This window comes from Malania oleifera, chromosome 6, assembly GCF_029873635.1.
Source record: "Malania oleifera isolate guangnan ecotype guangnan chromosome 6, ASM2987363v1, whole genome shotgun sequence".
NCBI classification, from domain to species: domain Eukaryota; kingdom Viridiplantae; phylum Streptophyta; class Magnoliopsida; order Santalales; family Ximeniaceae; genus Malania; species Malania oleifera.
Genome location: NC_080422.1, coordinates 6,115,389 through 6,141,887, shown reverse-complemented (window position 1 = coordinate 6,141,887; position 26,499 = coordinate 6,115,389). Strand labels below are relative to the sequence as shown.

The 26,499-nt window shown below is 37.0% G+C and overlaps 2 protein-coding genes across 10 annotated transcripts in view; both read right to left on the bottom strand.

Annotated features, from left to right (window-relative positions):
• Positions 1-5,678, bottom strand: part of LOC131157856 (MYB-like transcription factor ETC3) — a 12,367-nt gene extending 6,689 nt beyond the window's left edge. The window contains exons 1-3 of one of the 3 annotated variants that reach the window (XM_058112265.1): positions 5,639-5,678; positions 5,457-5,538; positions 545-588 (exon numbers count right to left, since the gene is read on the bottom strand). In XM_058112265.1, the coding sequence (XP_057968248.1) occupies positions 545-588; positions 5,457-5,468 (56 nt within the window). In that variant the 5' untranslated portion in view covers positions 5,469-5,538; positions 5,639-5,678. Of the gene's footprint in view, positions 1-544; positions 589-1,958; positions 2,051-4,930; positions 5,071-5,206; positions 5,320-5,456; positions 5,539-5,638 lie in introns of those variants that run through there. The other 2 variants (XM_058112267.1, XM_058112266.1) reach the window with 2 other exon arrangements.
• Positions 5,355-26,499, bottom strand: LOC131157855 (uncharacterized). 7 transcript variants are annotated; one of them, XR_009137332.1, is made up of 8 exons: positions 26,218-26,499; positions 24,216-24,277; positions 23,790-23,925; positions 8,091-8,163; positions 7,525-7,590; positions 6,472-6,714; positions 5,639-5,811; positions 5,355-5,538 (listed from the first exon to the last, which is right to left on the bottom strand). XR_009137332.1 is itself a non-coding variant. In XM_058112262.1 (7 exons), the coding sequence occupies exons 1-6, from the start codon at positions 26,376-26,378 to the stop codon at positions 6,499-6,501; spliced, it is 714 nt and encodes a 237-aa protein (XP_057968245.1). In that variant the 5' UTR covers positions 26,379-26,499; the 3' UTR covers positions 5,355-5,811; positions 6,472-6,498. The 7 variants fall into 7 exon arrangements, 4 of the variants coding, with proteins under 4 accessions (XP_057968245.1, XP_057968246.1, XP_057968247.1 ...); XR_009137334.1 differs by having other exon boundaries at positions 5,639-5,807; XR_009137333.1 differs by having other exon boundaries at positions 5,639-5,782.

Sequence of the window (26,499 nt, the reverse complement as noted above, 5' to 3'; positions counted from 1 at the left end):
TTTCTGTCAATTTTGTTTCCAACCATGTGTATGGCTCTCCATACATACACACACACACACACAAAACTAACCATGGTAGAATTTCAAACTTTTTTATCCTTGTATCATTATGATCTTGTAAGTTTCTAAGTAGTTGACTAATTTAAAGTTCTTATAAAGGACATACAATCTAAACCTGAAGCTCTCTTTAGAGAGAAATACATGAAAATTGCGGAATAGAGTAAAGTTTTGTTACTACAATTCGTTTATTATAATTTATTCTCACAATGCGAATCTCAATAGATAATTCACTTTAAAAAAAAAAAAATCCTTTAGTATTGTAAAGTGCATTGAGTGAGTTGTGTGTCGATGTTTTGGACAACATGTCCTTTAGACACTATACGGCTCAAACCAAAATTGAGATAGAAAGGAGGAAACATCAAGATGTGGTCTGCTCCTATTTTTTTTTGCTCAGGCCCATTGTTCCACCAAAAAAGTTAATACTTGTTTTAAAACATGTAGAACATGAAAAATAAATAGAGAAAGAGAGTAAAAGTCATATCACCTTGATATATATAGTTTGTATCTGTCTCCATTTAGAGTCATGTCCTACAAATAAAGAAGATAAAGTAATTAAAAATCAACTTTTGAGAAAATTCCGATACGTAAGAAAAAAAAAAAAAAAAAAAAATTGTGAAAAGATTAAAAGGAGTGTAGCAAATGATGATTGACATAATTATTTCCTTAAATTTTCTTTAAATAAATTTATGAGCATTTCACGCAATTGATGTTGGGTGATTGATGGGAGTGAAAAAAAAAAATGGATAGAAAGTGTTGGTAAGGGCCTTCTTAGCATAGCAACTCTGCGCAAGTGGCTGTTATCCTCCAACCATTTTACATTTTTACGAGGACCAATCAAATCTTACGAATTTTTGTGACTTCGGGGCAGTTTGGTTCAAATAATAACCATCATCATCTTAATTGATAACCTTCCAGTCCTCACTATCGAAAAATTCTCTAATACTCATGTCAAAAATATAAATTATGAAATGTTTAAGAGAATGTAGCAAGTGAAGATTGACTTATCTCTTTATTTAGATTCCTTTTTCTTGTAACTAGAAGTGTATATTTATGGCAATTGATTGTAATTTCTCATCGGGTGATTAATGGGATTGGAACAAGCAAATTGGAGGGGTTGCTAAATGGTTTGATGGCTCGGCAATTCTCTCTACAAGTTAGTGTCATCCTCCAAGTGTAATTCTAACTCCATATAGTTTGATGAAAATACCATGTATTGGTAATCAATAAAAATAAAAAAGGTTAGGTAAAGTTGATTAACCACGTTACACGTTATGCAACCAATCAAGGATAGATTGAGAGGAGTGTAGCGAGTGATGTTGGACCAACTCTTTTTTTGAGATCCTCTTGGTATGGCAATTCTCTGTGCAAGTGGGTGTTATCCTGCAAGTGTCATCCTAGCGCCACATAGTTCAGTGAAAATACATTGAATTAGAAATTGAGAGAAATAGAAAGTTAGATTAAACCAACTAATCACTTTACATTTTATACAACCAATCAAGTCTTATGATATTTGGTGATTATTGGCGACACTTTGACTCAAGTTAATCATCATCATCATCCTAATTGATAATTGTTGATGTAATTTTCACTCTTTGCTTTGAAAAAACTCCCGATTTCCTATGTCAAAAGGGGATTGTGAAAAGTTTGAAAATAATGTAGTAAGTTAAAATCGGCTAACCTTTTTTTTTTTTAGAATCCCTTTCTTTTAAATAAAAAAGAGTTCATTTATAATGTTTGAGTGCAACAGTGAATAGAATGTGCTGGGAGTTGTTTTCTTGGCATGGTGATCCTCTGTGGAAGTGGGTGTTAAAGTATAATTGTGACACCAAGTAATCCAATAAAAAATACCTTACACTAGTAATTATGAAAAATAAGAAAGCCAGGTTGGGAAAACTAACCAGTCCCTGTGATTTTGAGTGATTATGACATAATTTGACTCAAATAAATAACCAGCAAGGTCTTAGTTGGTAACTGGTGATACAGTTTCTAGTCTCCATTACGCTCAAGGCCAAACCCTACAAATAAAAGAAAATAAAGTGATTAGAATCCAAATCTTGGAAAAGACTCCCATGAGCGAGGTCAAAAGGAAATTATGAAAGGTTGAAAAGGAGCGTAATGAATGAATACTCACTTATCTCTTTATTTAGATTCCATTTTCTTGCTAGTAGAAGTGTTTATATATGGCAATTGTGTAATTTCACATTAGATGAACAATTGGAGTGGAACAAGTATATTGGACGGGTTGATAAAGAGTTTCATGAAGAGTGATTCTCTTTGGAAGTTAGTGTTATTCTAAGTGCTATTTTTTTTTTTTTCATGAAGAACGATTCTGTGTCCGGAAGTTGGTATTATCCTCCAAGTGCTATTCTTACTTTGTTTAGTCTAGTGAAAATCCCTTGTATTACTAATAAGGAAAAATGAGCAAGTTAGGTTAACCAATCACATGTCAATGATGTCATACAACAAAGTAAATCCTATGATTCTTAAAAGAAAATAAGGCGAATAGAATTCGAACTTTGGAAAAACTCTCTTAACACAAGTCAAAAAGGGATCATGAAAGGTTTGAAAGAAGAGTTATGAGCTAGGATCAATTATCCTCTGCTTTGAGATTCTCTTTACTTTAAATAAAGGAGCTTATCTAAAAATAAAAATAAAAAGTGCATTGTAGTATTGATAATGAGCTTATTGAAATGACGATTCTTTATGAAAATAAGTGTTATCCTCTTAAGTACTATTATGACACCATGTGTTTTCATGAGAATATGCTAAACTAGTTAAATCAGAAAATTTTAAAACTTAAATCGACTCACCACCCAATATTTTATACAGATAAATTTTAACATATATAAATAATAAAAAATCCAAGTATCCTATAATACATAAACTAGTATCTATTAAAGGATCTAAAGACACAACTAGACTTATATTGATTAGAGTATGGTCTCAATGACTGGAAGGGTATAGAGTAAAAACTAGCTAAAGCTGAAAAGATTGGTCAAAAGAAAACAGGGGATTGCTTCATTTTCTCGACACTGGGAACCAGCAACATCCATTTTGGCCCACGAGGCTTTCACTTTTACCCAAATGGGACACCCTTCAAATGCCCCAGAAATGCTTCTTATATTGCAATGAATTTAAGCATAAATCAATCAAGTTTGAATCACAACAGAGCATCTGAAACAGAGTGGGTGAAATGTCATGCCAAAAGACCTAAAGATAATTTTATAAGAGGAATCGCTTAAACAAGAAATTTGCTAATTACGAAGACGACAGACCATTGAAATGACACAAAGCACATGTCTAAAATAATGCAGAGCTCTGTATCATATATCTATAGTGAACCACAATAAAATATTTGTTCGAGAGAACCATGCACCAGCCCTGTGATGTTTTAGGCTGTGTTCCTATATAATACAAATTATCTTGGTTCCTTCTAGTAAGCAATGGCCCGGACACATTTTAAAACATAATTTAATTACTTTTATATTTTAAGTTGGTGCCAACACATTTTGAATTGGTTCCCAACACTTCTCCAGCCTTCGTTTGTTAAATATTGACTTAATTTTGAGGATTGATGGGCCTTCAAAAGAATCGAAATCTCTTTTCAAAAAAGATTAGATTGAGTCTCTTAAATTTTGCTTGGATTGAGTGACTCGGTAGGGTAATAAATGAACTGAAAATCTCGCGCTCACTCGGAGATTAAAAATCTTTTGTAATCCTATTTTTTAATTGCTTCAATAATTGAGAAATTTGAAGAGAAACGACAACCTTTTTAATAGATTTTTTCTAAATACCAAAAATACCTTCACAAAAATTAAACATACCATATTAGCTAACAAATGAAATGTCAATTTCGTAAAACAATGTTAAATCCTTCTTCTTTTTTAATGATCTCTCTAGTTATCTAGGTAATAAAAAGATAAATCATTTGGCCTTTTCTTTTTTTCCTTCTCTCTTTATCAAAAGAAACAACTATCACTTCTTTTATACTCTCCTGATTATACACTATGTTCGAAGGTTTATGAACCTACAAAACAACAAAGATCTCATCCGTCAACTAAACTACAGCTAGTGAGGAGTGGAAAGAGGAGAAGCAAAGAGCACACAAATTATATGGCATGTTATGAAAATGGGAGTATTTTAATTAGTAAAGCAATAATTTGAGAAGTCCATAAATTGAGAATTTTAGGTCATTTCTTAAAGCTATTGTAAAATTTACTAAATCCTACAAGACAAGACAAGAAAGGATAACTATTTAAGACTATTGACAACTATTAAGCATGATAATACCATGTGGGGTGCATGACCTAGTCATGAATCTCTCACATTATTATAATAAGTTGAAAATGAAATGGATGTAACTTGTGGAGAAAATTTTAAGAGGGAAAAAAAATAAGAAGGATAAAACACAAAATGCTCAAGTTGCTCCTCATGGTTTGTCTAGGTCTAAGGAAAAGAAATTCCTTAAGAACAAAACTAGGAAGAAGGAAATATCTAGCTCTAGCCCATTTTAAGTCAAAGGTTGTTGGTATTTCTTACATATTTGATGGTACAATTCACATTACAAGGTAGTTCAAATATAGACAGATGCTAAATGAGACAATTGAAAATCAGTATTGAGAACGAAGTCAATGCAAAAGTAAGAGCAGCTAGACTTTGGTTATTCCAGTCAATTGGAATTATATAACACTGCTTATATACCCTCCATATTTTGACTACTATTACTTTGAATAGATATTGTTATCGTTCCAATTTGGTATGGGAAAGTTGCTTTGAGTTATGTAAGAGGCCTAACTTGAGACACGTCTATGTTTAGCATGCTCGGCCGTGCAGTAACTGAGGTGGCCAGTTGGGCAGTGAAGACACTTACAGAACAAAAAAAAGGAAGAATGTCACATGCGTCAGGGAATGATCAAGAGCCACACACTGCTGCAACCAGATCCACGGCAAGAGTGCAGAGCAGCATTCATCCCATGGCTTGGTTTGCAGCAGTAAAGCCTATCGCCAATACTGAGAAGAAAAAGATGGAAAAGAAGAAAGAGCATAAAATTTTTTGGTCACCTAAACCAGCTGAACACAAAAGGAGAGATAAGACTCCAAAGAAAAAGAACAAGGCCAAGGATGGCAAATCTTGCAACAATAGTACCAGCAGCAGCAGCAGCGAGAGTGAGAGTGACAGCGACTGTGAAAGGCAAAGGCCCTGCCCCTCCAATTTCTGGCATACCTCTTTCCCATTGAGTTATGTCCATAATTTTTTCCCCACAATTCCCGCAAATAGAATGATCATTACAGAATTTCAGAATTATAAGTGATTACACATTCCAAAGATTCAATAACAGTGAAGTATGATGCCATTGGGGAAAAAATTGCAAAAACAAATAGCAGAAGGGACTTACTGCTGACAGCATGAGCCCCTGCAACCACCCGTAATGGTGCCATTTTGTTGATGAATGATCTTGTGGACTCCAGGTGTCAAGGCTGACGAGCCAAAAAGAAAAACAGAATGTATCCAAATAGGGTTTTATGGGAAATACAGAAACGAAAAATTATCTCACATGCACAAATTGTCTTTACATACCAAATGTGTGAATGGCTCCATTTTTCATGCTCAAATTGATGAAAAAATACAATTCCCTTCAGTATATCTGCTATGTTTTTGAGTCATTAACTTCTTATTTGTCTGGAATGATGTTTGCAGAAGGAACAGTAGAGCAACAAGAATCTGCGTCCAAACAGGAGGAATGAAGCTGCCTAGCAAATACATAAAATAAATATGAAGAAGAATAAATGTCTATCTGAAATGGGCAGTGAAAAATGAAAATTTCCAGCTTCAACAATTAAAGTGTGTACTGTTCTAAGAATAAATATATGACATGTTAAATTGTAACAAGGCAGTTTGATGATGAGGTATGCTACTAAAATAAGTCGATATCTAAAGCTCAGTTAATCTGTGATGCATGGAAATTTCTCTCATCAATATACTTTTGGACTGCCTAAGCATTAGTTTGGAATACAATGGAATGAACAGAATAACATAGAATTTCTCCTCCTTAATTTGATATGTTTCAAATTAACAATCAACTAAAATCAATTCCAGTCAGATAAATACTTCAGCTAAACCATGAAAGATACTACCCCCAAGGGAATTTTGCAAGGCCGACGGTCCAAAGCAACCATCACAAAGGATCAATTAGTCAAGCTGATTTAATGCTCCATTTTCAATTATCACACATATGCCACACTCTTTCACAACTGGATCCATGTTTTGGGAGTGAAATTGAGACAGCATGCTCTAACAGCTGAGAATCTTTTAGCAAAGACTGTAAGATAACGATAATGCCACCCCCCACGCCCACCCCTGGTCACGACAAAATGAAAAGGTAGACAAAATATTACAACATTTTCTCTTACAATCAAAACTTTCCAGCTGGAAAGGTATCATCTTCCTCCGAGGGACTTTGAGACAAATGCTGCAATGGAGTGAACAGCAAGATTTTCAGCTTCATCTTGGGTTGATCCCTTCAATTGCAAGTGCTTCTTCGCTATCTTGAAGGAGTGGTCACCTCCTTCAATCACATGTAACTCATTTGGCGATTTCATCTTCTTGCGAACAGCTTGTAGCTTTTCTAGTGGACAGAGTCCATCCTTACTACCCTTCATAAAACAGAATAATCACATTCAATACAGCACTAGCCTCTAGCATTAGATTTGAGAAATTATGGAAAAGGCATTGTGCATTTCATCTGGATAGGAATTTACGCAGTGATTATTAGATAATGCCAATAAAGGTGGAAAATAAAATCATCTCCAATGGTTCAATCTAAAAAGAAAAGCAACATAAAGAGAACTCATATGATTACAGAACCAAGGGCTAAGCCAAATCTGGAAGCTGACGCTTAAGGTTTCAGAAACAATAAGAGATATTTGAGACCTAGAGAAGTTACCAATTTGAAGTTCATTATTATTGGTTAAACAAGGGGGGAGAAGAGAAAAAAGAGAAAGTCCATTACCTAGTGCTGGTCTCACAAGAAGGGGAACTGGGTAAGTGGGATATTCCTATTCCTTGTTATCGCAAAAAGTAGGCACATGTTAAACTGAAATCTGTGTAAGCACAAGGCAATTATAGCATTGAACCTAAAACCTACGAATTTTGAAAGGCATTAACCACCACTACTTATATCCTGGGAAAGGAAGGTTTGGATCTGAGCATGAAGTGGCTGCACTAAGAACATAGAACTAGCAGAATTGCAACAACAGCCCAAGCCTTTTAATGTTGCACTAGGGAATGGATATAAATTTTTCTTAAAGAGGAGGCCTAGTAGTACAATTTAGGTGATGGAACAGAGAGTGGGTGTTCACATTACAGAATATGGCATGCACAAAATTTCTGGGCACATAAAATTGTACTTTGTCCACCGATTTTGGCTCTCTAAACAAGTAACACAAGAAGGCCAATGATTTTACCTGTACAAACAAAACAGGAACTGTAAGTTGCAAGAGTGTTTCATCTCGCACTGCTCCATTCATGCCCTGGAATAACAGGTAATTTTGATTAAATAAACTCACTTTGTGATTATGACAGTGGGGTGCTTACTAATTATAGTGCACATACATTGTAACTCTTATATCATTCTTCTTCTTTTTTAATTGGGTCTTCTTTAGTAAAGCACAAATGGACACTGACAAAATTGAATTGTTAGGATATAATGGGAGAAATGCAAAGAGTTGACTTCTTATAAAATGGTGAACCAACTCCCCTCCAAATTAAGCTGTTTTAGCATGCAAATAAATAAATAAGTAAAGAATAAAAGAGAAGAAGCAGAGAACCAACTCCCCACCAAATTAAGCTGTTTTAGTATGCAAACTAGATAAATAAAAATAATAAAAGACGAGAAGAAGAAGAAGAAGAAGAAGAAGAAGAAGAAGCAGAAGACCATTCCCAAATTCTTAAGTATTTTATATACTCAGAAGAACAAACTTGGCACAAAGACAACACAGTATCAATACGAAATGCATGAACTGCAGCAAACCTTCAGTGGATATCCCAAGCAAACTACTGCTGAAGCACCAACGCCTTCTCCATTAGCAACCATGCAACTGACTCTGAAAACAACCAAAAAAGAACTGTTGTACATCAAATTACTTGAACATTAAACCAAGATTAGTACGATGCAGGACATTGGCAAAAGAGAATCTACAGAAAAACAATAAAAACAAGAGAAACCAAAGAAGATGAGGGAAAATAAACCGGAAAAATTAACAGTTAAGATTAAATTCTCAATATTGCAATCTGCCTCCAAGGGTTACACACCAAGCCTTTATATAAGCCTTTCTCATTATACTACATAAGGAAACATTATCCAGGAAACAATATACAATTAGAAAATCATATAATTGCAAACTCTTTAAAACTGAAAAGCACATAATTACAAAAAACCTAGACTGTTTTTACAGCTACACCCAAAGCAGGCACAAGAATGATACCCATCAATTCCCCCAGGTGGAGAAAAACTCACCAATGGCAAGGAAAGACAGATGTACTGTTCCAACTTCCAAGAGATCTGATTACAGAATCGCAACTCATCCTCCATAATGCATGTTGAGTTGCAAGTAGAGCAATTGGTCCACTTCAAGAGGTATCATCTATACCCTCCTCATGTGGCTGCAACATGCTCGTATATAGAAAAGAGCAGGAGATAGAAGATCAAGTACTGGTTTCTGCATGCACAAAGGGAGGCTCAAAGGTGCCTCAATAAGGAATAAGTCACATTGAAAATAGGACTAATGCTCATAATGGATGGTTGTTCCAAGCACAAAGCATTAGGGCCCAAATGACAAAGAATGCTAAAAAGGGCCGAAAGAATGGGCATACAACCTTTCAAAAGAATGCTTGGGGTCACCTTCAAGATGGATACATAACATCACATAGTTTAACCTCATTAAATTCAAGGCGCCTAGAGTGGGCATCAGCAACTAGCATATAGTGTGTGATTTCCATAGAAATCTTTCACCTAATATCAGCATCAAGGTCACAAATGTTTTGAGCATAAGACCCAACTGTCACAAAAGGGCAGGGTCAGGGTCAAGGGAATAAAGCCAACAGGGTGGCGAGGGGAATAACCATGGAAAATTTCAGGACTATCTAGTAGATTGATTCACTATATTATTATATGTAAACTCTGCAGAAGGTAACAAATAATCCTAAGTTCTAGGCTTGTCCCCTACCATGCACCTAAGTCACCCAAACTACAATTAACCACCTCAGTTCCACAAGGAGAGTAGCTGAAAACTTTAGCTCGGTGCCAAACAGTTTCCACAATGTCTTCCAGAAATATCCAATAAATTTCACATCCTGATCAGAGAATATTGATGAAAGCCATGCCGTATCAGTGAACTGCTAGTAAAAAAGGTGTGATCCCCTGAATACTACACAAATCAGAAGTGGACTTGGGCTCTAGCCAATCCAATATAGCAGTCACCTTCCCACAATCAACAATAATACCAACACAAACATGACATACCCTAAGAAAACAACATGAGTCTGAAAGAAGGAACATTTTTTAAGATTAACATACAAAGCACAACTAAGAGTAATGAAAGCTTCACCAATTAGGCCCAAGTATTCCTCTATGGACTCACTGCAGATGAAGACGCCATCAAAGTAGACGACAAGGAACTTACCCAAAAGAGATATAGCCATGACATGTCCAATAAATGTGCTACATGCATTAGACAACCCAAGGGCCCGACAAGCCACTTATAGAGACCATATTGGGTCTTGAAAGTAGTCCTCCACTCATCCCTAAGTCAGATTCTAATTTGGTGATAGAAGATACGCAAATCAAGTTTGGATTAGACCACAGAACCCGATAACTGATTTGATAGGTTGTCCAACCTAGGAATATGGGAACCAGTACTTCACTAGTTCACTATGATTCTGTTATTGGCCTGACTGTCAATGCACATTCTCAAGGTGCCATCCTTCTAAAGAGCAAAAAGACTTGAGAATGGTACAAGGACTAAGATAGGGCTAAACACGCTTCATAGAGTTCAACCTATACGATGGGAGATTTGGTAACTAGGCCTAGGAACAAAGTCAATGGCATGTTTAGTGTCTCATAGATGATGCAACCCATCAGTCATTTCCTGAAGAATGACACCCTAAAATTCACTCAACAATTGGGTAATTTCAAGAGGCAAACTTTATAATCAAAGCAAACTTGCCTTTTGATGCCAATGCTAACAGAAACCTTCACTTGTCGCCCTCCTTTTCAAATTTCAAAATTTGACATCCTTTTGTGGCACACACTAAGGAGGTGAACTTAAAGTCAACCGTTTTCTCAGTGGGCTAAGCATGTCACAAGGTTATTGAAGTAATTGTCTCATTACCGTGTTTGAGCATGTAAGCGTTTTCATCTGAAGTTAACAGCAATGACACAATTGATCGAGGAACACCCAAGTGAGATGCTACCTCCATAAGGCAAGACATCATATATTATTTTGACATGGCATGCACATGTCCAGAGAGGTACCTACAGCACTCAAAAAGTGGCAAGGAAACCTTATCTACCCAAGCAACCCTACATGGACAAGGGTGAAGTTGGGGCTAGGGATTCAATCTCCTTAAGGACGAATTTGACATTTATGGAACTATGCCCAGTGATGACAAGCTTGCAAACAGTATCTCCACACATAAGCAGAGAAGATACTGTTGTTCTTCACCACCTTAAATTCTTCTTGCGTGGCCACTACACACCTTATAACATAGAAATAGGCATTACAGTCCCTCGTCCTTTGCGTTAGGTAGGTATAACAAATAGATGCAATTGTTATCATTTTCTTGAGGTTCCTTATCTTCCAACTCTATGGTTAGGGTATTGTGAAGGCATTGGGTAACTATTTGTCCTATACCATGACAATGATGACACTCAATTGGCAGGTTAAGTGGTTCAGACGTGACAGGGCCAAAACCTCTACCTGTAGAAGAAGGGACGTTAGTTGACACTTTGACTAGCTACTGGAGCTAATGGATTAAGGTTGTAGAGTTCCTAGAGGCAATGGGGAGTGACTCTCCTTTGCGCAAAAGTCCTATGATACCTCTATCTCCAAGGCCTTATGATAAGTCTTTTCCCAAAAATCACAAAAGCTAAAAGAAATCTCTCTCCAATTCATACCTCAACCGTCTTAACAAACTTGACATGATTCAACAATCTCCTAATGTTGCGGCACAACATCAACGGGCAAATGAACCTACCATGCTTGTTTCATTTCAAGAGAAGTGTCAAGGTTTTCTCCTTGTTTCTCATCCTTAAAAATCAGGAAGTTGAGGGGGTGGTTCTTTCAAGCTCCGAAAATCGTCCCAAGCTCGAAGGAACCAGGCTAATTCTTTAATCTCCAAAAAAATTGATGTGCAATGACCATTGCGAAGCTCTATCAGCCTCAGGATGTCGGTGTTCTCTTCTTCTATGACCAAATTAAATGATTTTTTCTTGATCCAACACTGAACACTTCGCGTCAGCCATGGATGAAGGTAGAAAGTTGACAGTGAAGGAGCCCCCACAATCGCAATGAGTGAAAGGAGCAAAAGGGAACAGGGTTTTCAGTGAGGAAGGGGAGAAAGGGTTTTCAGCGAGAAGGGATATGGAGGAATGGTTTAGGGTTTCAGCAAGAAAAGAAGGTGAGGGCAGAAGAGAAGATGGAGTTATCGGCTTTCAGCTTGGGAGGGACAAGGGTTTTCTAGATTAGGAGAGGCTATGAAGAGGTGACCTCCAGCACTTATACCCACTACTAACTGGAACACAATTACATAAAAACCCTAATAAAACAAAAAATTACAAAATAACCCCAAAATAGTTAAATACGCAAAATATACCTAAACTAACTAAACTTCTAAAATAACCACAGTTTTCCCAAACTAAAATACAAACCCTAGGTACAATATAAACATCTAAAGTTCTCCATTGGTGGTTCTCCATCAAACTCCCCTTGGTTGATAAAACTCAACCCCGAGTTTTGAAATGGTATAGTAGCTTTAACTCCAGAAGTGGAAACAAAATCGAACATGTAGGCACATCAAGAGGAGACAATCTGCATCGCATCATCCATCACTGTTGAAGAATATTTAGTCTGATCCTCCAACGCAAGTAGCATAGAAGGCCTCAATGTCCTCTACTAAAACAAGTCCTCCAAACAAAAAATCAATTTAATATCCAAATCTATTGGCAGCTCAAGCAAATATGCATTTGGTCCATACTCCAGAATGATGGACAATGTTTCATTATATTTGGTTAAAGAAGATGTAAGGGATGGACACACAAGTTTATTGGATTGAAGAGAAATCATCTCAAGGGAATTTTCAACAAGAAGTTCCATGATTAAACAATTTTCAACAAGCTTTGGAGCAACTAATGGTTCCTCACTCTTTCGGTTAGAAATGGAAAATTAAGGTTGAAGAGCAGTAGTTGGCAATTCATCTTGATACAACAAAGTTCGATGACAAGTCAAGGTCCATCACTGGCCTAGAGGCTCCAACAGTGTTTAGGATCACTAAAGACAAGTTTATGGCCTCATTTTGAGAAGATTCATGACTCATGTCTACAGAAGAATCAAAGAATTGTGCACTTGTAATATGCAAGTCATTTATGTAGTCATGATATTCTATAATGCAACAACTTGGATGGGCAGTTTTGATATCCTCAACAAGTTGAGTTTTCTCTTAAACATCTTGGGTGGATCTAGGAATACCTCGTGACCATGGAGAAATTATCTAAATTGATGAAATTCTTGAAAATAGGAAGTGGTATTAAGGGTTGGTAGCTAGAGAAATCTCTCAACTTCCAAAGCCATATGGTAATCCTCAAATTGAGTAGGAGGACGTTTTTTGAATATTTATATACCTTTTGATTTCATCTCTCAACCCTTTCTTGACCAAAATTACCATTCTAGGTTCTTTACTAAAGCGCACCGATAAATGAGGTCTCTAAAGATATATCTCATTTCATACCATGAAATAACAGGTGGTTCTCCAAGACGATTTTTGTCCTTTTCAATTTTTTGCCAATATTGATCAGCTAAACCAAGAAGTCTTGTTATAGCTTAGATACTTAGGTGGTCAAACAATCCATGCCAATTAAAATAATTGTCCATGTCATTCAACGAATCTAGGAAAGGATGAGGAACTGTACAACCATGAAAATAAGGACATTTAGGTTTTACAGATTGTTGAATTGCCAACTACATTGGAACTAGATATGTGGAACTAACTCATCATTTCTTCTTTTAGATGGAGAGTAAATATGGACCAATACAAATTCAAACAAGTACCAAATAGATAAGCAACATTAAATCAATTTTTGTGGAGTCCAAGTAGTGTAAGTTCATACAACATTATCAGAAGGTCGCTGCGCTGACTTTGTAGCTTTTGAGAGATTCTTCAAATACTTCAATTTATCACAACTGCTTCAAGAAAACTCCACTTGTAAAATTAGAAAAGGGTGCTGGAACACTAAATTTATCCTCCAACAATATGTATCAAACAACTGAAGATGGATTTCTTCAAATCAACATCCAAATCTCATGGAGGAAAATCAATTTGTCGCAGTAAATCTCAAAACACAGCAGCTGGGCCTCAATCTGAAGACTGGCAAACTTTCAAGACTCAGAAATTTGCTCTGACAATCCAAGAGTAAGCTGAAGAGATCCTTAGAATTGTCAACCGAACTTAATAATTCAGTTATCAGTCAAAAAGCTTCAAAGTATCAGGAGAGAATCCAGAATATCATGGCTGAAGGCAATTTCTCACAAGCCTGGAAAATTCAAAAGGAGTGCACAACTCCCTCACTTGGGGCCTCTAGTGATGCTGTTCCGGATGTTAGCAGATCAAGGGATGGTGGTTTCAGTGATGGTGGGGGTGCATCAAGAAAATATCAGCAAGTGGGTGATTCCGAGGGATAGTCGGCCAGGAAACCTTCTGGCAGCACATGGGGCCACACCCTTTGTCAGGTGAAGGCGAAATTGCAGGAGAGGGGTTTTGGTTCTGTCTGTGATGCGAAGGAGGTGTTGTGACTTGTGCCTTGAAATTAGGTTTTCAAAATCAGGGGCACGACTGTCATTTCAGGGAGAAGTTGCAGGTTAATGGTGCTTCAGTTTTCTGCAATTTTGACTGGCTGCATGGTGATTGTGGTTTGCTATAATACCAATTTGATGAAGGAAAAGTAATAGAAGTGAGAGAGAGAGAGAGAGAGAGAGAGAGAGAGAATTGAAAGAATTAGGGAGAGAAATAGAAGAAGAGAAGAAGAAGAAGTGAAGAAGAAGAAGAAGAAGAAGAAGCAGCAGCTGGAGGACAGAGGAATAGAAGGTCAGAAATAGAGGCAGAACAGAACAGAGATGAGAGAGGAAGAAAGAGTAAAAGAAGAAGCCTGCGGGAGAGAGGGAAACTGCAGCAATATGACAGCTACTAACTAAAACACATAGTTACATAAAAGCCTCAGTAAAACAAGAAATTACAAAATAACCCCAGAGTAAGTAAATACACAAAATAAACCTAAACTAACTAAACTTCTAAAATAACCAGAATTTTCCCGAACTAAAATACAAACCCTAGCTACAATATAAACATCTAAAGTTCTCCATTGGTGATTCTCCATCCAAATGATGGAGGACCATCTACAAACTATAGGCCGCCCATTTGGGACATGTATTTAGGCATAGGTTTAAGAAGTTGGAAGTAGTGTTTGTATGAGGACCTCTTTGTGCTTTTTAGTGACTTCCTTCAGTATTTCGTAATTATGTGTTTAGTTGGGTTATTTTTGTAAATATGTGTTAGTAGCAGTAGTGGTTTAGTACAGTTATTGTTTTAAATTCAGACTACTGCAGTTTCCTCTCTGCCTCTCTCTCTCCCAGAGGTTTCAACCTCCTTCTTCTCCTTCCCTCTTCTTTCCTCTGTTTCCCTCCCTTAAATCTCTCACTTTGATCCTAGAAACCTATATACTAATGCTTTAAATGGTTTTTAGTAAAATTTAATCACTTTAAATTTAACATATACTACAAGTATTGGATGTCATCTTGGTTGCTTTAGTCACCATTGGTGAGAAGAAGCATGCATTTGCAATTTTTCACTACTTTATTGATTACAAGTGAAATCCAAACTAAGATATAATAAACATAAAGAAATATAAAATATAGTATGCTTTGAAGGATTAGAAAGGTTGCTTTGAAGAATAAGTTGGAAGATCCGATTTTCAAGGAAATGAAAAGTTGGAGACAGAAGATGAAGTTTAAATGAGAGAGAGGGTGATTGCAATTGTAGATTTTTTCATAGGATAGCCAGAGGAAAAATGAGAAATAATTTAATAGGGAGTTGGATGTGGACAGGGGGGTGATTATCTCGAATACTACTAGGATTGCCTCTGAGATCATTGATTTCTATCACAACTTGTTTTCTAAGGAGGATGAGAGTAGACCGATGGTAGAAGGGTTGGAGTGAGATCCTTTATCTATTGACAAGATAGCCTGGTTAAAGAGACCATTAGATCTATAGTTTTCGAAATGGAGGGGGATAAAGCTCCTGGGTCAGATGGTTAGCCAATAGTGAAGAATGACTTGGTGAAGGTTTTCAACGAATTTTATGGGAATGGAGTGTTAATTCTACCTTCATTACTTTGGTGCCAAGGAAAAGTAGGTTGATTAATATTTCTGATCATAGGCCTATTGGTATAGTATCCACTGTATATAAAGCACTAGCTAATAAGTTGAGTGGGATGCTTGACAAGACTATTTCTAAGGCCCGAAGTGCTTTTGTCGGGGGAAGGGGGAGAAGATAACATTTTGGTTGCCAATGAAGCTGTTAAGGACATTAGGAGGAGGAAGAAGATGGGCTTCGTCTTTAAGCTGGATTTTGAAAAGGCTTATGACAAAGCAAGTTGGAGCTTTCTGGATAAGATTTTTATGAGGAAGGGGTTTGAGATGGCAAAGATGAATTTTGGAAGGTTGTATGACTAATGTGTTTTGCTCGGTAATAGTAAATAGTGGACCTAAATCTTGATTTAAGGCCACAATGGGGGATAGACAAGGGGATCCTCTTTCCTGCTTCTGTTTGTTTTAGTGGCGGATGTTTTGAGTAGGTTGGTTGGTAGGGAGGTGGATAGAGGTTCAGTGAAAGGTGTGGAAGTGAGGAGGAAGGAGATTATGGTCTCACAACTTTAGTTTGCTGACAATACCATCTTTTTCTTGAGGATCACAGGTCTTCTTTTTAAAATCTTTTGGAGCTTCTCCATAATTTTGAAAGTATTTTACGGCTTAAGATTAATATGGGGGAAGAGTGGTATCGCAGCAATTAACATGCCAGTAGAGCGTGTTAGAGAGTTATCTTTGGAGATAGGATGTGATGAATTGGAGTGCCTGTTGTCCTATCTAGGAGTTCCTGTGGGGGGTAATCCTAGCTCAGTTAACTTTTGTGACCCAGTAGTTGAGAGTGTGCCCAAGCATCTAGATGGGTGGAAGGGCGCTATTTTTCCCTTGGAGGTAGGATTACTCTAAGTTAGCTTGTCTTTCCAGTATTCTGTTGTATTTTCTTTCTATTTTTAAAATTCCAGCAGGTGTTGCTGGTAAGATTGAGAGAATTATGAGAGATTTTCTTTGGTCAGAGTAGGGGCTTATATTTCTTTCTATTTTTAAAATTCCCGCAGGTGTTGCTAGTAAGATTGAGAGAATTATGAGAGATTTTCTTTGGTCAGGGGTAGGGGCTTATAGGGATCATTTGGTGAGTTGGAAGGTAGTTTGTAGGTCCAAACAGGAGGGCGATTTGGGTCTTGGACTTTTGGTGTCTAAAAACACGGCTATCTTAGCTATATGGCTTTGCTGGTTCCCTTTAGAGGATTCTTCATTGTGGCATTTATTAAAGGCAAGTTTGGACTTGACGGGAATGGGTGGGATACCAATTTGGGTTCTAGATGTTCTTCTGAAAGTCTGTGGGAAGTTATTTCTCATATTTATCCTCTCTTTATCCCTCATACTAAATTTGTGTTGGGCAAGGCATGTGATATTTGTTTTTGGAAAGATATTCCCCATACTATATTTGTGTTAGGAAAGGGGTGTAATATTTATATTTGGAAATACCTGTGGTGGGGAATATTGTCTTGTCCACTTTTCTTCGCCTACTTCGATTGAGCTCGAGACAAAATAATCCTACTTCCTCTTTCCTTGTTGATCCGGATGGTCCTTTACCGTCTTGGAATTTCATTTTAGGAGATCCTTGAATGATTGGCAAACAAATGAGTTATCTCATTGTTGGTCCTGTTGAATAACTGTCCTGTATCCTCAGAAGCTGATAGCCAATCTTGGCTGTTGGATCCCTCAGAGGTCTATTCTTGCGAATCTTTTTGTGACTTCTTCATTAGCACCGACTTTCTTCCCACTCTACAAAACTATTTGGAGGGCCAAAATCCCCCCTAAAATCAAAGTTTTTATTTGGTTGGTTGTGCTTAATGGGATAAATACTAACAATTTGCTGCAGATTAACAGGCCTTTAAAGGCTCTCTCTCTCTCTCTCTCTCTCTCCAGATATATGTGTGCTTTGTTTGACCTGCTCAAATCTGCTCTCCATTTTTCTTGCATTGTAATTTCGTATGGAAGGTTTGGAACAAGTTATTCAGTTATTTTGGAGAAAGTTGGGTTTGTCCAGGGACAGTGGAGGAGTTTTTGGCAACATCTTTTGTTGGGTTTGGTAGGAAGATGGAAGGAATAGCGCTATAGATTAGTGCTTTATTTGCAGTATATTGGGGTTTGTAGAAGGAATGAAACTCACATATATTTCTAGGGAAGAAATTAGCATTTCTGTTGGTGTGGAACAAGATTCATTTTTCGGCTTCTCTGTGGTGCGTGGGTAATGGCAATTTCAAGGGATTATTGTTCTCAGATATTCAGCAGGATTGGCATTCTCTGTTGACCTCTTAGGCTGTGCTGAATTCCTTGGGCTGTTTTCTACACTTTATGGTTTTCTTATTTTGTTTTCCCAAGGGTTTCCCAGACTTTGTTAAGGAGATGCCTCTTCTCCTGATTGAACATTATTATTCAATCTAATGAATTTCTTTTGCTATATAAAGAGAATGCCATCTTTTGTACTATTTTAGTCTTTAATGGAATGTTTGTTATCCAAAAATATAAAATATAAAATGTTCATATGTTAAACAAGAACAAAATTGCATACAATAGAATGCATTTTAGTGTTCAAACTAGGTGTAAGAAAACAGAGCAAAATAAATAAATAGAATTTAATGAACTTAGAATAAAAATATATGTAATTTAATAAGATAAAAGTTGGGTTTATTTGAATGGTAGTTATTCAAAAAACTGCATGCTAAATGTCCAGGAAAAATAAACTGAAAATGATTTTTTAAAATAAAAATAAAAAATCTTGAGTTTCTAAGCTTCAATGAAAGGAAAAAGTGGGGAAATGCCAAAAAAAGACTCAAAAACCTGTTTTAGTCATTCACAGCCACTTCGGCATTGAAACGGCCCATAATGGACCCTGTAATAGCCATTACAATTGTGAATTGAAGTACCTTTGAGATATCACCCCAAAAAGATTTAGAAGAAAAGAAACCTAAAGAATCCCCATCCCAAACTCTCTTATCACCCCTATTTGAAGGAACAAAACTATCCAGAACATCATGCAAGGTAGCAAGTTCATCAAGCTCCCTTTCATTGAGATTCCCAAGAAAAATGGAAATCCCAATAATGAAAGCCCCCCTTCTAAAGAAAAGAATAAGTGCATTGTTAAGAGTGGAAATATAAAGGGCGTGGCACCATCATCTCCACCAATCTCTCACCAGCCCAATCATCCTTCCAAAACCAACCCCTATTACCATTACCCAGTCTAAAACAAGTGGAGGGAAGAACAAACCAGCAACCAAATTTTCAAGGGGCTTGCATAAGAAATAATGCCACTTCCTCTGGTGTCCCACCCATTCCAACGTATCCCATACTTACTTCTATCAACTTGGCCATAGGAAATTAACCTCAAAGTCAAACCTCCACAACCATTTTCCAATTAGAGAGATGTTTTCAGAAACCACACTGCCAAGGCCCAGCCCACTTCTGATTTGGGTCTTCAAACCATAGTATTAAAAATCAGTGCATAACAGTCGTTACAGACATTATGTAACAGTATTGGTGGCTTTCGAGATTGTTACTGAGCAATATCTCAGAGGTACACCGATTCAAAACCGTAACAGCCTTTGCAGAACGTTATAGGCAGTTATAGGACATTACAGTGTCAGATTGACTGTGAATGACTAAAACAGGTATTTTAGTGTTTTTTTTTTTTTTTTGGCATTTTTCCCTCTTTTTTCCCTTTATTGAAGCTTAGAAACTCAATTTTGAGTTGGTTTATTTAGTTGGTATTTTTTATTGAAAAAATCTTTTTTTTTTGGGTTTATTTTCCTTGACATTTAGTATGCATTATTTGGATAACTACCATTAAAATAAACCCAACTTTTTCTCTCATTAAATTACATATGTTTGTATTCTAATTTCTAAGTTCTCTTCCCTTTTTTTTGGTTGTTTTTCTTACACCTAGTTTGGAGACTAAAATACATTTTATTGTATGCATTTTTGTTCTTGTTTAAAATATGAACATTCTATATTTAATTTTTGAATAACAAAAATTCCAAAAAAGACTATAAGAGGACAAAAGATGGCATTCTATATTTTATATTTCTTTATGTTTATGATTTCTTAGTTTGAATTTCACTTATAATCAATAAAATGGGGAAAAGTGGCAAACGCATGCTTCTTCTCACCAATAGCAACTAAAACAACCAAGATGATATCCAATAGTAGTATTATATATTACATCTAAATTGATTAAAATTTACTAAAAATCATACAAAGCATTAGTATGTAGGATTGTAGGATCAAAGCATGTGAATTTATATGTTTTTAAGAAGTTTGCTAATGCAAAAAATGAATTCATGGATGCAGTGACCATTACCCATTGCATAACAGTCGCGACCATTACTATTACACAGACCATTAATGTTATTTAAAACCATCCTTCTAACAGTATCCCAACTAACAGGTGATACCAGTTATTCCCTCCAACAACAGAACAAAGATAGTCACGTGTCAGCCTCTCAAGCACCCTAGCAACAATCGTGGGTACTCTAAAAAGAGATAGGAAATAAATGTGCATAATGGAAAGGATGCACTAATGAGAGTAATACGACCTCCTAGATATGAGTACGCCCTTTTCGACCCCTCCAACCTCCTACCAAACCTCTCAAAGACAGGGTCCCAAAAGGTCGCAAAAATTAGGGTTACCTCCAAAAGGAGACCAAGATAGGAAGGCAGCAAATCTAAAGAGACACTGATTGCACATATGAAAACAATCTAAATATCCTACTTAGTAATAAGCATTCAAAGATGAAGGAAATTTGTATCAGCAGTATACAATCTCCAGAGAATAATTTTTTGAAGCAATGGGTACAGAAGGATAGTGCACGAGGAGTACAAAGAAGACGATGATTTGCTAATTTGCTTGCATGTTTAAATAAACATAAAACAAATTTTCCTCTGATGGTTGTGTCTGTAATATGAAATTAATAATCGTTTATTGTAGAGTTGTGTCTATAGATTTAAATCTAAACTCAACTTGTAACTGTCAAGGCGTCAACATCGCATTTAAATTCTATATGACTCATAATAAGATGGATAACCCCTGACCCATGATGAAATAAATAACCCAGATTATAAAATGGAATCCCATATTGTGGAACTATGGCCCAACAAAATATAGGCCAAAACCTAGCACGGCCTGGCCCTTGCACTTGCACGACGCAAATGTGGAAAGTGCTAAGTGCTCCACTAAAGAAACACACTGTGCCACTAGAAGCCAATACCCCATTGCCTACAATGCGTGCATGCACATATATGCGCAATACTGCTAGCGCCACCTTGTGGGGGGCACAAGTGGGCTATCCATGGGTAGACCTATGAGTTACAAGTTATGGGAGAAACACACTTACAAATGCATCTTCCTTTTCCTAATTTTGTAATGTGGGACAACTTACCATAAATAGCTCTCAAAATGTGGTGTGCGGTTTGGTTTCGAAAACCTCAATGAAAAGACCCAGTGGATTTTGATATTTTCCCTAGACTAGACATAGTAGTCAGAGGGACCTCACTAGGGTGGTGAGTACCTTGGACCGAAGATCTAAGTATCCTAGGGTCCTAACTCCTTAATCTACTAATAGGTTGTTTCCCTATATGCTTTTCACACAAGGTAAGTTGATCTGTTGTCCTATTTCTTGACCTATCAGAGCTTCTAAATCAATTTGGAAAGTAGCCTGTATTATGCAGAATACGGTGATGGTATAGGAGACTGGGGCTGGTTACCCAAATACAAAGTGGGGTTATGGTTTCCTGAAGATGGGACTAGTTCATTTTAACCACCTAAATTTCTTTTCTGCTGCAGCATGAACTTTTTTTAAGTTTTCAATGATCAAGATTGGAGGAAATGTGGACAAATAGGCTAGATGTGCTAGCTTCAAGGGAACTCAAATACTATCAGTGTTCCCTGTTAGTAATGCTCATAATAACCATGCAAAATGTATTAGTGACTATGCCCAGTGCATGCAGTTGGTTAGGTGCAATTTGGATAAGCACTGCAATAAAGGTTTTTAAAAAAATGGCAACGGAGAAACAAAAAGAGGCACAATAAGTGAACTTAGGCTATGAACTACCAATTGTATTGAGCATGAATCACAATTGGAAAGCCTACTGATTGAATTTTTTTGTCCTACAGGACATGATTAAGCTGACAAGCTGCAACTATCCAATGAGTAAGTTTGAATCAGTTGAGGAGCTTGCTGAGAAGTGAACCAACAAGCCAAGCAATTGTGGAGAAGAGACCGTAATTTCATAAAGGAGAAAAATGGCAGAAAGGAGAAATAAATTTTGTTAAGTGATGGGAAAGCTGAACTGGATCAGACCTGATCCACCACCACCACCACCACCCCAACCCCAACTCTTTCCATGCAAAAGCTGAACTAACTGAACTGGCAACAAGGTCAGTCCAGCTCGGTGTGCAGCCTTAGTGGGGCTAGTGGCACTAGTCAACAGCTTGGGTTGGGCAATATATTGAACTAAGTTATGATTAGAAAAGGATGGGCCTTGTCTTAAAGATATGAACAGTTTGGGCTTCTAGATGGAATCAAGTTTAAGAGATGGATCAAGAAAATAAGGACTGAGCCGAGTTATGGAAATTCAATTTGTTTTGGGTAAAATAGAAGTGGGATGGATCAGGTTAAGATGATAGGGCTTGGGCTTTGGGGCTCTTATGTTCAACTGCATGATAGATGGAGACAGAGAAAACAAAAGACAGAGAGATCACACTGATATTGGTGATCTGATCGCATTGCAACTATTTCCAGCAAGGCTTGATGGTCATATGCTCTGATCAATGCCGCAATTGAAGAGAAGAGATTGAGGTTAGGCCTTCGTCTTCTTCTCCTCTTCTGTTTGGTCAGTTTAAGCAGCAGCAGCAATTTTTTTCCTGCTTGTTGCATCTTATAGCTTCACCTGCAACATCACAAATCAAACAGGCCTTCTGTATTTGATGGATTAATTGGGAATTAGGATTTCAGTGTAGTTGTTTCAAGAAGAAGGCTTAGGGGTTTGATGCGTTAATGGTTGAGCTGTGGGGTTCAGCTTATGTTTGGAGGCCGAAGCAGGTTACAGTTGGAATGGACAGGGCTGTGTTCAGAAAGTTGTAGTGGAAAGTCAAAGTGATGAGTTGATGGTGAGGCATTGGAAGGTTGTGGCTGCGAACAGTAGCTGTGCTGAAGCTGTGATAGGGGAATGAGATGTGGCTCTAATACCCAATTGATGCAGGCCTGATTGGCAAAAGAGAATCAGTAAAACAAAAAAAAAAAAACAAAAACAAAAACAAAAAAACCAAAGAAGGAAACAGAAAATAAATGGAAAAAATTAAAGAAAAAGGGAAAATCAAAGCAAAATTCAATTAGAGTTCAATTCTCAATATTGCAAGCTGCCTACCCCATGGTTACGCATCAAGCTTTTATATAGGCTTTTCTCCTAATAAAGAAGGAAACATTCTCTAAGAAATAAAATTAAATCCCTAATATTCAGATAAACACATAACTGTAAAACCCTCAAAACTAAAAATTAAATATTTAAAAAAATTCTAGATTACGTCAATGCATGCAGTAAACATGAAGGTCTGACTGATTGTGATCCCCATAGTAATGCACTTCAAAATCTGATGTGTATCATTGTTCCAGTGAAGTGCTATGCATTGTCCATTAATCCCAGATGCAATTTGTACTCGATCTAAACCATGGAGAAACAGGACTCAGACAAAAGGAATACAGCTTTCAAATAATAAATCCTCTCCATGTTTGACTCCTAAACACAAATTAAGCATGATTGTTTCTCAAATATAAACAAGGAAAAGCATCCACCAAACAAACCGGCTCCAAAAAAGTTCAATGAGCATCCAAGCATAGTATTAACATACGCATCATGACATTAAAAAAAGTTCTTGTACAAACATTGACTACTATGATAGCATGTGTTCAGAATGTGTAGATTTTCATCATGCTGCAACGGCGAATGATGTCCAGTAGTTTGCAAGCATAGAGAAGATACAAACACCGAATAGTTTCATGATTTAGGTAGATATTCTTGGACCAGAGTAAAATTAATTTTACCTTGAACCCATTGATTTTCCCACCAAAATCAGTGGATGGCCAGAATATTTAGCAAGTGTCTTTTTCACAATATCTGAGTGAAATTCAACCAATTTTTCTGCCTTGGGAGGAGGCCCTTTTTTCCCACCAGAAATGTCTGCCAAAAGTCAAATCCATAAAAATTTTAGTGCCCATTTCTGGGGCTATTAATCCAAAGAGGCTCATATGTAGTTACTTCATCAATTAACAGTTGTATAAAATACCAAAAGGCTCACGATGAAAGTATCTTGGACATGCTAAATCTAAGAATGATCCATGGAAAATATAGGTATCAGTTTCAATCATCTTCAGAAAAGACTCCAACAACAACACTCTTAACTGCTTCCGGAACATAAAATTAGACATAAGAAAACAAAAAACAAAAAAAATGCATTCAGATAAACTCACAAGGGTAATCAAAAGTAACTACTTCAGTAGCATGCAATGCCTTGCCTAACATATCCTTCCATCTGCATAAAGGACAACAGCTTGGTTCATCAGAAACTTAATCAAATTTATTTTTGACACTTGAAAAACTATTATCATGAAGGAAGTTATTAAAGAAAAGATCAGCAACAGAGGATGAAGCACTGTCGAAAAGGAAATTAGGGCTAAAAAAAAATAAGCAACAGAAAGAAACCAACAGAATAACACAAGAGGGACCTTGAGAAACTATGTGAACCCCAGCACACGCTAGACTCTGGGCTCCTTGATTCTCATTTTGCTAAAGTATTTACTTCATGGTTTGCAGATATTGATATCATCTTTTAAACATTTCAATGCTTTGAATTTTGAAATACTAATGCATCCATCAAGATGTTGAATGATCTCAAACAGCAAACAAAGTTTCACATCTGACCCAATTAATTTGTTCCTCCTATCACCCCCACTAAATCCCATGAACAAAGAGTTTTGTAGCAACATCTATACACATTTGAATGACAACATATTTTTACCATTTTGTTTTCTCCTTCTTCAAAGATTTAAGACTATGAGAAGTTGAGGACATTAAAAAAAAAAAAAACAATCCCCAAGGCCCTCATTCATGATTTCACATACCTCTAATTTCCATTTGGCAACTGTTACCTACAGACCATTGGTCAGATGAATTTAACCATGTATTAGGAAGAATAAGCTGGAGAATAATTCTCATGAAGGTGCCCGAAACTGAAGCCAAAAGGATATACAAAGTTCCCACTTTCCAATCACAAAAGCAGTAATAAGGTGCTAAGTCACAATTTCCATTTGGCGGGTGTTTATCTATATATAACGCACGAAGAACAAGAAAACCATAAAGATACATTTAGCAATCAAGTTGTTCGGGGTAAAATTGGCATTAAGCTCAATGGATGTCAAAGCTTGTGGCAGACCACATCCAGCAGCACAGCACCAGCTCACCACTAAACCAGGATTGGCCCATACATTCGCCCAACTCTAACACATCCCACAATGGACCACATATAGTGATGCAGACTCAGCTTGTCACCTGACCAGGACTCGGATCCAACAATTTCCCAGTCTCCAGCCCAGCCTACCTCAACAAGCTTTAGATAAGGACAACTAGCAGCTGATACAAAGATTAGACTACATAAACAACCAAGGTATTTAAATATATTGGGGAGACAAGCCAGCTCCAAAGTTTCCTAATCCTGGGGCCGCGAGATAAGCACAAGGAGCCCAATCACAAAGGACCTCTCCAAATCATTATAAAAGGAGGTCACAAGTAGATAAAAAGTACACATAATAACTCACCAACTTGAACATCAAAAAGATCCCCTAACAACTCGAGCGTCCCAAAATGTTCCTTTGTTTTGAAAGCCCCATCTTCTAAGGATTAGAAATTGAATAAATGTAGCACAAGTAATTTGGGACTATATTATTTCTGCTTGCTTCATAGGGTAGCATACACAAACACAGAGGCACTCCATTGTGGCAATGTGTCCCATGTGCATAGACAGCTTCACCATTCAGAATTACTGTTTCCAAGATTGCATACATTTTATATTCTGTGATTGCAATTCTCCCTTTTTAAAGGACTTCGGTTTCTTTTCTTTTTCTGGCTATTGTTTGATGTAATAGTTAATCGGGTTGATCTAGAAAATTTTATCATTATGTCAAACTATGTACAAGAGACCCTACCAAAAAAACCTCTCTTATACCCATAAACCCTAAGGCCCTGTTCACTGCCTTGAAGGTTAAGACCCAAAAATATCAAATGAATTCTAATCAATAAAATCATGCCATTTCATGGTTATTTAACAGAAAGAAGACAAAAAAAAAAAGTAAAAAAAATGACAATAATAAAATAAGTTATGAGTACGTTCAATGCACTACGAGAAAGAAACATAAGAAAGAGAAATGAGAGCGTAAAGAAAATGGGACAGGATGGAACAGAGTTAGAGAAGAAGACCTAATCATCCAATCGGAAGAGGAAGGAGCACCGGCGCCATGGGCGAAAACCACGACAGGTGAAGGTGACGATGCATCCTTATCAAGAATTGGGGAGCCATTCGTGTCATCTTCTACCTGCTGGTTCTTACGCCTGCGCTTTAACGGGGGCGAAGACGCCATTCCAGAACCTACTGACGAGCTTACACACCGGAGAACGAGAGGCTAAGGGAGTGAAACGGGGAGGGAAGCCGAGAGACCTGCTGTTTCTCTGAAACGACGCCGTGCTACTAGTAGGTCTCAT